The sequence below is a fragment of the Staurois parvus genome, unplaced genomic scaffold (genome assembly GCF_062004578.1).
Source record: "Staurois parvus isolate SC_StPar_1 unplaced genomic scaffold, SC_StPar_1.0 ptg001193l, whole genome shotgun sequence".
Classification (NCBI taxonomy): Eukaryota; Metazoa; Chordata; class Amphibia; order Anura; family Ranidae; genus Staurois; species Staurois parvus.
This window is the reverse complement of record NW_028318989.1, coordinates 5,001-17,625: the sequence shown is the minus strand read 5'-3', so window position 1 is coordinate 17,625 and position 12,625 is coordinate 5,001. Positions and strand designations below refer to the sequence as shown.

General features: G+C 46.1%; 1 protein-coding gene across 1 annotated transcript in view; it reads right to left on the bottom strand.

Annotated features, from left to right (window-relative positions):
• The window catches only part of TRAP1 (TNF receptor associated protein 1), a 34,941-nt gene extending 23,070 nt beyond the window's left edge, over positions 1-11,871 (bottom strand). Inside the window, exons 1-2 of the mRNA XM_089659970.1 lie at positions 11,722-11,871; positions 250-420 (exon numbers count right to left, since the gene is read on the bottom strand). Coding sequence (XP_089516096.1) covers positions 250-420; positions 11,722-11,815 — 265 coding nt within the window. The 5' untranslated portion in view covers positions 11,816-11,871. The remainder of the gene's footprint in view (positions 1-249; positions 421-11,721) is intronic.
• Between the last annotated feature and the right edge of the window lie 754 nt (positions 11,872-12,625).

Sequence of the window (12,625 nt, the reverse complement as noted above, 5' to 3'; positions counted from 1 at the left end):
GAAGGCTTTCTACCTTCATGCATAGAATGCATGAAGGTGAAAAACCTTGAGCCTTTAGAACCACTTTGTGTCCAAAGTGTCTGAAGGAATGCCCGTTATTGAGCCCTTTATTGAACCCCTTTTACTGAACACCTTTCTAATCTCTAGCAACCATTTCCCGCTTTCCTGTACAGTAGATATTAGATACCCGAGGCAAGCTATACTTTGTGAATTTAGTTTGTTGGTTATACAACATATAAAGCCCGTCACCTTGCACGTTCTCAGTGTCAGAAATGATTGTATGAAGAGGTGGATCCTCCTCCTTGTTCTCTGCAGTCTGTGTGCTGTATCTCCGGCAGCCTGTGGCACTGAGGGAACAAAGACTGTTTCTGGAGGAGGACAATGAAAGCCAGGTAGATGGTTGGCACCTGGGGATATAACCTGGGGGAAAAACAAACAGTCACTCCATTAGTTCATGCACAATATCATATTCATTATGTTACATGTTACTTAGTTAAGTTGTTGCCATCACTTCAATACTTTAATAAATTGTATGTTCAATACATGTTATAACACATGCACATTCTCCCAAGTTTTGTCTATAAAAAAAAAAAAAAAAAAAAGGTGCTGCATGTACAGAAAAATACATGCGGAGCTGCCAGAAATCCAGTAAGCCCCTAACTTCATGTGCTCTCTGCCAAAGCCGCACTGAAATCTCATGCACAGTTATCAGAACTGTCCAGTTATCTCTGGACTAAAGAACACCTTTTTATAAAGATGACGGTGGGGGGGGTTTGTTCTGTCTTATTAGAATTTTTGTAACTTTAGTAATCTATTCATTTTCAATATGAGACTAGCAAGCAAAAAAAAAAAGCGGACAGTCATTTGTCCGATTTTCTCATCATGTGTACTAGACATTAGACTCTTCCACAATTAAATATCCCTGCCTGCTCGCTGTTTTGTCTGGCACTGTAAAGTGAGCTGAGCCTACAGGGCTGGTCTCTGAGTGCCGGAATGACTAGCTCCTCTGCATACCCTTTACTGCCACTTTAAATCATTTGGTTTAGTTCAGCTTTAATACCAATGGCATTCAAAATTTTCAATAGGACTATTTTATTCATTTCCTTTACTTCTATTGTTTAATGAAAAAAAAGAAACAAAATAAATGTGTCTGATCTCTTTTCTTAACCACATCAATACTGGGCACTTTTACCTCCTTTCCAGTCCAGGACAATTTTTTAGCTTTCAGCGCTGTTGCACTTTGAATGATAATTACGCGGTCATGCAACACTGTACCCATATGACGTTTTTATCATTTTTCTTCACACAAATAGAGCTTTCTTGGGTGGTATTTAATCACCGAGTTTTTTATTTTTTACTAAATAAAACAAAAAACCTGAAACTTTTTTTAAAAAAAACACTTTTCTTCATTTCTGTTATAAAATTTTGCAAATAAATAACATGTCTTCATAAATTTAGGTCAAAATGTATTCTGCTACATTACTTTGGTGAAAATAATAATAATAATTTAATTTGTATTTTTTTCTATTATTTTGTATTACATTATATTTTTTTTTTACAATTTTTTTTTTCAACACACTGTGACCAAAGCAATATAATGTTACCATAGTAACATTGAACTATTCTGGGCAAGTGATCAGGATTTTTCTTTTTTTTTTTCTTAACACGTTATGATTGCTAATACCAATGTATGATGAGATTTTTTGCAAAGTAGAGCTGGAAGAGCTTCAGTGACCAAACATGCAGGCACTTTAAGACCGCCCAACAGATATGTGCATTGGCACACAGGTAGGCTTTAACCACTTGCCATCCGCCTGCTGTTTATAAACGGCAGGACGGTGGCACTCCAGGGGCGGGTTGCCGTTCATAAATGGCACCCGCCTTTTCTAGCTGTGCGCGCTCCCTGGGAGCGCGCAGCACCACAATCCGCTGCCCGCTGTGTCCTCCGGACACAGTGAAACACCAATCATCGGACGGGACCGCTCTACGAGGTCCCGATCATGTGATCACTGATTGGCCAATCAGTGAGCACATGCAAAGTAGTAAGTAAGATGTCACTTGTGACATCATTGCTTACTACGTGTGAAATCTGTGAATGATCACAGAGGTCACATGGTACAAGGCTATTCACAACAGCCTTGTACCATGTGACAAGCTGTGACCAATCACAGCTCACTCAGTACTTCTCAATGACTGCAAGAATGCAGACAGAGAGAAAGAGAAATGATTGCTTTTACATCCTATATGGGTGTAAAAGCAATCAGTGTAAAAAAAAAAAAAAAAATCTTCATCACCCCCCACAAGTAGTACAGTGTCACCATGGTGACACTGTACTGCTAGGGTGACAGTATGTAAAAAAAAAATAAAAACAAAAAATAATAATATAAAAAAAATAAAATAAAAATGTAAAAAAAAAAGTTTAAAAATTATTATTTTTGGTTATAAACTAATTTGGATTTTTTTTTTTTTTACTAAGAAAATAACAGAATAAATTTTGGCCAAGATTTATGATGAAATATTATTTATTTGCAAAATTTTATTTAAAAAAACACTTTTTTTCAAAATTTTTGGACGTTTTCATTTACATAGCAAAAAAATAAAAATCCCAGCGGTGAATAAATACCACCAAAATAAAGCTTTATCTGTCTCAAAAAAATGGTAAAAAATTCATATGGGTACAGTATTGCATGACCGCGCAATTGTCATTCAAAGTGTGATAGCGCTGAAAGCTGAAAATTGCCCTGGACAGGAAGGGGGTAAAAGTGTCCGGACAGGAAGTGGTTAATGTGGTAGTAAACTCTCTGTCTCTCTGACTTGTATCTACAAGGTAAATTTACATTCAAGCTTACCTGTAGGTGCAATGAATATCTATTTTAAAGTGCACCATTTAGGAGATATTCACATTGGCGATAGCCAATGATGTCACCCGCGCATGCACAGTGATGCTCTGCATTCAGGACACGCTGTATGCCCTTGAATGTAATGCTCCGTGCCACGGAAGTGACGTAATCACAGGCCCGACCATTCAAACCACCAGAGTCCATGAACCCAGGAGGAAGACCGAGTGAAGACGGAAGCACCAGAGGAGCCGTGAGAGGGCTGTGCTGGAGGGCTTCGTGTGTAGGTAAGTCTATCATGCAGTGCATACTAGTACATTAGGAGTTAAACCTGAAGGGGCCCAACTTCTTATTTTAGCAGTTCACTACCACTTTAAAGCCCACATGCTTCACATACATGTCACTGAGCGGCCACTGTTTGTGTTGAGAACTCGCTCTCAGCACAAACACTGAACTGTGGCAGACAGCATTCAGTCCACACTATAGATCAGCAACTGGCTGGACAGACTTCCAATCACGTAAAGCACTGTGACAGTGGTCACGTGATCGCCGATCCTTACTGCCCCCCCCCCCCCCCCAAGCATTCCAAACTGTTTAAAGGGACGCCAGGGTGGGCGAGAAGGAGTTAAGGGTTTGCATGCAGAAATGATCAGAAATCAACACCAAGCAGTCTGTGGGCAGATGGTAGATGGCATGCCAGGTACTATGTTGTAACTCCCTGACCTTGTCCTGACTGGAGGGGTCAGTGTGCAGCAATGAAGCAATATGTACACATCAAATACCTTCCTGGACAAATGTCTGCTTACATGGATGAGTCAATCCAATGTACATGCACACTTCTACTTTTTGCGGTTCTTTTTTTTTTTTTTCCGCACTAAGAACAAACAATACATTGGGATTACACAACTTCCAACCCAACCCCTCTTGTCCACCAGCAGAGAGTTCTTCTTATACTTTATAAATTGCCTGATGGAAGTTTGGCAAAAATCACTGACACTAGAAGCTAGGGATGCACCAACACCTCTTTCAGCCTTTGACCGAAATGAAAAAAAGCACCGATACAGGTGCCGAAAAAACTCTGCCACTCGTCGCCACCGCCCCTCAGTAGTTCTCAGCCTTACCTGAGAAACCATCGATCCTGTCACTGGGCATAGAGATGAGTGAAGGAAAGATGGCCTCCACTCATCTCTATGCCCTTGGAGGACCGGAGCGATGTCACTTCCCGTTCTGGCCATTTTTTTTTTTAAAGCACTAGATCAATGCTTTTTTTTGATCCAATGCTTTACATTGTAGAGGAAAGATGCGGGGTCTTATTGACCCCATATCTCTCCACAAAGAGAACCTGTCACTAATTATCTCTATCCCAAGGGATGCCTGCATTTCTTGTGATAAGAATAAAAGTGATTACATTTTTTTAAAGGGACAGTGCAAAAAAAAAACAAAACAAAAAAAAAACATGAAATTTAAAATAAAAAGTTTAAAGTGCCCCCCCGTGCTCGAACGTAGTGGTAAACGGTGTTCATCCACACACGTAAGGTATTGCCACAAACATCAGGGCAAGAGCAATAATTCTCGCACTAGACCTCCTCTGTAACTTTATACTGCTATCCTGTAGAAATTTTTAGAGCGTCACCCATGGAGATTTTTAAGTACCGCAGTTTCACGCCATTCCACGAGTGAGCGCAATTTTAAAGCGTGACTTGTTGGGTATCTATTTACTCGCCGTAACATCCTCTTTCATACTTTATAAAAAATTTGGGGTATATATTGTTTTTGTTTTTAAATCAAAAAGTGTATTTTTTTCCAAAAAATATATATTCATTTTTAAAAACTGCGCATTTCAGTTTTGGTTTTCAGCTAAGTGCATTTTGAATTTTTGGTTTAGGCACCAGAATTTTCATTTCGGTACACCACTACTAGAAGACCATCATAAACATATAAAGAAGATCAATCAGTTACCAATAACTGACACAGCACTGCATTGGTTTCACAGTTCCCAAATAGCATCAAAACTCCACCCCCCAGGGCCGCATGTGTGAATGAGTCCAAAATCATTCATTCTCGGCGGAATTTTTTCGTTACCTTCAATTGCGGCATTGGCTGCTCTCATTGCGGGGCACTTCTGTCTTCCCGTACCAGAAATCTGCCTTTGAACTGCTTTGCCAACAGCGGCCGGGCGCCCCGGGCCTTATTTCCCTTCTTTATGCAGCTTTGAATAGACGCTTGTCGCATACTTCTCTTTTATATGTCGTTCAGTGGGAGCGCGACCTGGGAGTGGCTGTGGATCCGAGGGACTGGAATAAGGCCTGGTCACTCATAGCTAAATGCTCATTTAATACGACCACACTGGAGGCGGCTTACAGGGTATTGTTTCGTTGGTATTGGGTTCCGACTCGTTTGGCACAGGCAAATCCTGCCTGCAGTGATCGATGCTTTCGGGGTTGTGGCCATCGTGGTGATGTACTGCATATCTGGTGGTCATGCCTGAGGCTGCTTCGTTTTTGGTCTCATGTGTTTGGCCTCCTTTTCACTTTGTTTCATCTCTCCATATGCTGGGATGCTCGGTATGCTTTGCTTCATTGCCCCATACCGGGCCTCTTGGCTCATCAGCAGAAGTTGGCTTCCTATTTGTTTTTGTCGGCCTCTAGAACAATTGCTCAGGCCTGGAAGAGCCCGTTTGTCCCTCTTCAGGGGGTGCGGGATCGTATGACCACTATGATGCTCAATGAACAGATGTCGAGTATCTGCAACGACTCCCAATGTAAATTCTTGAAAATATGGGAGCCATGGCTGCAATATACCTTTCCCACGCTCCCCCCGGCTAGTCTGGGGATGTGATGTTGTTCGGCGTTGGCGTTCTTGGATCCCTGCTCTTGGTTTGGTTATCTTTTTTCTTTCGTACTTCTCCTTCCTTCCCCCCCCCCTTTTTTTTTTTCTCTTTCTGTTTGCTTTTGGTGTGGCAGTGGATAGCTGCCTTTAGTCTGAGTTATTCTCAGTGTTATATTTATGTTTTATTTAAGTGCCATTGATAGCCCCTGCGTGGGCGATCTTTTGCCCTGTTGGTGTTAGAGCACTGATTTCTTTAATTTTCTACTTCTTTTATGTTTCGCCCTGTGTGGGCGTGATTTGTTGCTCCTGTGTTAATTGTTAATTAACCACTTGCCTACCAGGCACTTATACCCCCTTATTTACCAGGCCAATTTTCAGCTTTAAGCGCTGCCGCACTTTGATTGACAATTGCGCGGTCATGCAACATTGTACCCATATGAAATTTTGATCATTTTTTTCTCACAAATAGAGCTTTCTTTTGGTGGTATTTAATCGCCACTGGGCGCTTTACTTTTTGCGCTATAAATAAAAAAAGTGCAAAAAATTTGAAAAAAAAAGTTTCTGTTTCTATTATAAAATTTTTCAAACAGGTAATTTTTCTCCTTCACTGATGTGCGTTGATGAGGCAGCACTGATGGGCACTGATAGGCGGCACTGATGGGCACTGATAGGCAGCACTAAAGGGCACTGATAGGCAGCACTAATGAGGTGGCACGGATAGGCGGCACTGATAGACAGCACTAATGAGGTGTCACGGATAGGCGGCACTAATATGCAGCACTGATAGGCGGCACTGATAGGTGACACTGATGATGGGTACTGATAGACGGCACTGACTGGCATCACTGCTGGGCACTGACTGGCGGCACTGACTGACACAACCGCTGGGCACTGACTGGTGGCACTGACTGGCAGCACTGCTGGGCTGCACTGGTGGGTAGCACTGGTGGGTGGGCACAGGTGGGTGGCACTGGTGGGCACAGGTGGGTGGCACTGCTGGGCACAGGTAGGTGGCACTTCTGGGCAAAGGTGTGTGACACTGCAGAGTGGCACAGGTGGGTGATCTGCTGGGCACAGGTGGGCGGAGCTAGTGGGCGCACTGCTGGGCACAGGTGGGCGGAACTTTCGGGTGGCACTGCTGGGCACCGATCATCAGGGCACTGATCATCAGTGCCCTGATGATCGGTGCCGATCCCTGCTCTGACAACTGCCGGTTCTCGGCAGTACTTTCCTCACGATCTGACAGCATGAGGAAAGTGCAGCCGAGAACCGGCACTTGCATTTCCCTCTGATCAGCGTGTCATTGGACACCGCTGATCACGTGGTAAAAGGCCGCTGTGATTGGCCTTTTACCACATCACGGACACAGCGATCACGGAGATCGCCGGGTGCGCGCCCAGGAGAGCGCGTTCTGGGAGGACGTCATATGACGTCCACTCAGAACTGGCCGGCCGCAGTGCAGCCGTCATTCGGCTATCTGCGGTCGGCAACTAGTTAATAAAAAACATTGAAATACAAAATCATTCATTCTATGCCGCTAAAATGATTGCACTGAATACAATTTTAAACCACAGACCCTACATCTGATCAGTTTAATGATTTAGACATTGGAAAGTCGGTAAGCCAATCTGTATCCATCGTCTCTGATCAAACAACTGCGTGCATCATATTAGGCAGGAAGTAAACATGTAGTCCCTGAAGATGATGTGTGAAAAGCAGAGAAAATGGACATCACAGTTTGTTGTGTATGGGGTTGTGTAGCTGCAGACTAGTCACGGTTCCCATGCTAACCCTTGTCAGCAGCCAAAAGCAACTACAATAGGCACTTGAGCATCGGAACTGGACCACGGAGCAATGGAAGATGGTGACCTGGTCTGATGAATCATGTGAATGGCCAGATGCATGTGCCTCTCTTACCCAGAGAAGAGATGGCATCAGGATGCAGTATGGGAGGACAAGCCGATGGAGGCAGTGTGATGCTTCGGGCAATGTACTGCTGGGAAACCTTGGGTCCTGCCCTTCATGTGGAGGTTACTTGACACGTAACACCTACTGAAACATTGTTGCTGACCTACTACACCCCCTGATGGCAATGGTATTCCCTGATAGCAGTGGCCTCTTTCAGCACAATAGTGCGCCCTGCCACAAATTCTTCAAGAATGGTCTGAGGAACACAACAATGAGTTTGAAATGTTGACTTGGCTTCAAAATTTTCCAGATTTCAATCCAATCAAGCATCTGTGGGATGTGCTAGAAAAACAAGTCCAATCCATGGAGCCCCCCAGCTCTCAACTTACAGGACTTAACCACTTGTCTATCGGGCACTTTCACCCCCTTCCTGTCCAGGCCAATTTTCAGCGCTGTCACACTTTGAATGACAATTGCCCGGTCATGCAACATTGTACCCATATGAAATTTTTATCATTTTTTTGAGACAGATAGAGCTTTCTTTTGGTGGTAATTAATCAGCTTTTTTTTTTATTTTTTGATAAACCAAAAACTACTGAACATTTTGGACAAAAAAAAAAAGTTTTTTTCTTAGTTTGTTATAAATGTTTGCAAATAAATAACATTTCTTCATATTTTCAATTCAATTTCAAATTTTACATTTTCTCCTTCACTGATAAGAAGCCACTGGTAGGTGGCACTGATGGGCATTGACAGGCATCACTGGTGGGCATTCACAGACATCACTGATGAAAGGCAGTACTCATATGGCACTGATAGACGGCACTGATAGGCAGCACTGACTGGAACTGTTAGGCGGCACTGACTGGCACTGATAGGTGGCACTGATTGGCAGCACTGAAAGGCAGCTCAGATGGGCACTGACAGTTGGCATTGATGGGCACTGACAGATGGCATTGATGGGCACTGACAGGTGGCACTGATGGAGCTACACTGATCATCAGGGCATTGATCATCAGTGCCCTGATGATCAGTGTAAATGTACCCTCTGAGGAATGCCAATTACTGGCTCTCCTCTCCTCACGAGCTGTCAGCGTGACAGCTCATGAGAAGAGAAATGCCTCATTTTACATGCTACCAGCTGTGATTAGACACAGCTGATCACATGACAGAGCCAAAGTCATCAGCTCTTTCCACTGATCGGTGATCCCAGGGACAGAGCGCACCACCGATCGCCATGTGCGGTTAGAGTGGGAGGACGTCATATGACGTCCTTCCAGAACGAGAGAACCACCTTGCGCCCATCATTTCCTTATATGGCGGGCGGGAGGCGGTTAAAGGATCTGCTGATTGGTGTATATAAAGGCAGCACAGAAAAAAATCCAGAACAGTATTCTGACATTTCCAGGGGGTGAGGGCCTTCTTCATGCAGAGACATCTCTGATAAAGGACGGGTCAGGGATGTTTTTGTGGCAAAAGGAGGACCTATGCAGTATTAGGTGGGTGGTTATAAAGAAATAGCTGATTGGTGTGTGTGTATATAGATAGATAGATAGATAGATATTTTATTTTTCTTCTGTGGGGTTTATTTACTAAAGCTGAAGAGTGCAAAATCAGACTTACTTCTACACAGAAACCCATCAGCTTCCAGGTTTCATTGCCAAAGCTTAACCATGCCAACCACACTATAGCCGAATGACGGCTACAGCGGGTTGTGCAGTTCTGTAAAGGCGTCATATGACGTCCTCTCAGAACGCACCCTCCCGGCGATCTCCATAACTGATGTGTCCTACAGACACAGCTGATCACGTGATGCGGTAAAAGGTCAATCACAGCAGCCTTTTACCACGTGATCAGCCGTGTCCAATGACACAGCAGATCACCGGTAAATGCAGTTGCCGGATATCGGCTGCACTTTCCTCATGCTGTCACAACATGAGGAAAGTACTGTCGATAACCGTCAATTGTCAGAGGAGGGATCGGCACTAATCATCAGGGCATTGACGATCAGTGCCCAACAGTGACACCCACCAGTGCCACCCACCTGTGCCCATCAGTGACTAGTAGTGCCACCCACCTGTGCCCAGCAGTGCCCCCCATCACTTATATAAGGGAGGATGGAGGACTCTTGACTTCTTATGGTGGGAGGCTCTGGACATCTAGTCTTACAAATACAACCGGCCCTTTGAGGGCAACATTATTGCTGATGTGGCCCACGGTGAAATACAGTTTGACACCCCTGATCTAAAGCAGGGGTCTCCAAACTTTCTAAACAAAGTTACAGTTTACTGTACTTCAGCATTTAGGGGGGCCGGACTGTGGTCATTGGCAGTTGAAATTGTCCAGGTGTCAGTGGGAGTAAACATTGCATCTTTGGTATTATGGAGAGTAATAGCGCCCCATCGTTTGGCGCCAGTGGGGGGAATAGCACCCCATCGTTTGGCGCCAGTGGGGGGAATAGCGCCCCATCGTTTGGCGCCAGTGGGGGGAATAGCGCCCCATCCTTGGCGTCAGTGGGAGGAGTAGCGCCCCATCCTTGGAGTCAGTGGGAGGAGTAGCGACCCATCCTTGGCGTCAGTGGGAGGAGTAGCGACCCATCATTGGCGTCAGTGGGAGGGGTAGCGTCTCATCCTTGGCGTCAGTGGGAGGGATAGCGTCTCATCCTTGGCGTCAGTGGGAGGAAGAGCGCCCCATCCTTGGCGTCAGTGGGAGGAGTAGCGCCCCATCATTGGCGTCAGTGGGAGGAGTAGCGCCCCATCATTGGCGTCAGTGGGAGGGATAGCGTCTCATCCTTGGCGTCAGTGGGAGGAAGAGCGCCCCATCCTTGGCGTCAGTGGGAGGAGTAGCGCCCCATCATTGGCGTCAGTGGGAGGAGTAGCGCCCCATCATTGGCGTCAGTGGGAGGAGTAGCGCCCCATCATTGGCGTCAGTGGGAGGGATAGCGTCTCATCATTGGCGTCAGTGGGAGGGATAGCGTCTCATCATTGGCGTCAGTGGGAGGGATAGCGTCTCATCATTGGCGTCAGTGGGAGGGATAGCGTCTCATCATTGGCGTCAGTGGGAGGGATAGCGTCTCATCATTGGCGTCAGTGGGAAGGATAGCATCTCATCATTGGCTTCAGTGGGAGGGATAGCGTCTCATCATTGGTGTCAGTGGGAGAAATAGCGTCTCATCATTGGTGTCAGTGGGAGGGATAGTGTCTCATCATTGGTGTCAGTGGGAGGGATAGTGTCTCCTCATTGGTGTCAGTGGGAGGGATAGTGTCTCATCATTGGTGTCAGTGGGAGGAATAGTGTCTCATCATTGGTGTCAGTGGGAGGAATAGTGTCTCATCATTGGTGTCAGTGGGAGGGATAGTGTCTCATCATTGGCGTCAGTGGGAGGGATAGTGTCTCCTCATTGGTGTCAGTGGGAGGGATAGTGTCTCCTCATTGGTGTCAGTGGGAGGGATAGTGTCTCCTCATTGGTATCAGTGGGAGGGATAGTGTCTCATCATTGGTGTCAGTGGGAGGAATAGTGTCTCATCATTGGTGTCAGTGGGAGGAATAGTGTCTCATCATTGGTGTCAGTGGGAGGGATAGTGTCTCCTCATTGGTGTCAGTGGGAGGGATAGTGTCTCCTCATTGGTGTCAGTGGGAGGGATAGTGTCTCATCATTGGTGTCAGTGGGAGGGATAGTACCCTGTTGTTGGTGTTAGTGGGAGAAACAGGGCCCCATTGTTGGTGTCAGTAGCTGGGGGATAGTTTCTTGTATCAGTGGGAGGAAAAGCACCTCAAGAGTCGGATAAAGACAAGCAAAGGGCCGCAGTTTGGAGACCACTGATCTAGAGGTGTGGAAACAACAATAGCTTCAGCAGCAGGAGTGAGACTCGTGGCCAGCACACTCCATGACTCCGCCCTCCAGTCATACATGGAATATCAAGAGTGAAGCAAGGGAGGCCCAAGGTCAGCACCTATGGAAAACCCCCATCTATGACAGGCTGCAGCTTGTAGGACTACAAATCCCAACCTGCCATGCCGGGACTGACACTCAGCACCCTGGAGGACACCCAGGTGACAGGACACAGGAACCACGTGGGGGTCCCAGCCCGGCTCCTCATGGTTTAAAAGGACATGAGAGGAAGGTGCGTGACGTCAGCCGACTCACCGCTAGGGCTCCGCGCCGATACGAGGGCCCCGGACCGGCTCCAGGCTCTCAGCACCCGGCTTACGTTTCCTCTCAGCAAAGCCGCAGCTGCCATGTTGCTTGTGTGCCGGTCACGTGGCTGACGTAAGCTGCAAGGGACTCGGCGTCGGCGTGACGTCGGCGGGGTGTGTGTGCGTGACCCAGCTGGGTGGCAATGTCATGCATGCTGCTGTGTTGGGGAACTACAGAGAACAGCCAGTGCTGGTAACCATTGGATACTGAATGTGTATCAATGAAATACAAAGTATACATTCATATAAAATCCATTGACTTCCTTGTGTACTCCATAGCTGCTCCCCGTGTCCATCGACAGGAGATGTTTGTCATTGGCGCCAACCGTTCAGTCACTGCATACATGAAATGGACCAATTACGAGGACCAAGTAGTTCCTGGCACTTTTTGTTTACAAGTGAATAAAAAAATCATTATTTTTTGCTAAAAAGGCCAACTTGTTGAAGTTCAAACTGAGCTTTAGAATGGGAAAAAAGGGGATTTAAAGCGTGGCTCCACCCAAAAGGGGAAGATCCACTTTAAGGACTGCTCCCGCCGCTCCCCATTAAGGATTGGCACCTTTGGGGAGCGGGTACCCGAATTTGACAGGTACCCGTTCCCACTTTCGGTCCGATTGCCTAGGCAATCGGAAGTGGAAGTTGTCCTCCCTCCCTGTAGTGTTTTGTGACAGGTCCCAGAAGACTACAGGACCATTCACAAAGCGCATGCGCAGTGGGTACCCGGCTGTGAAGCCGCAAGCTGTCACAGCCGGGTGCCCACACTGAAGATGCCGGCCTCCTGGAATACAGGACAGCTGGTGAAACGGGCTGCGGGACACACACCAAGGGACAGGTAAGTGGGTGTTTTTTTAAAA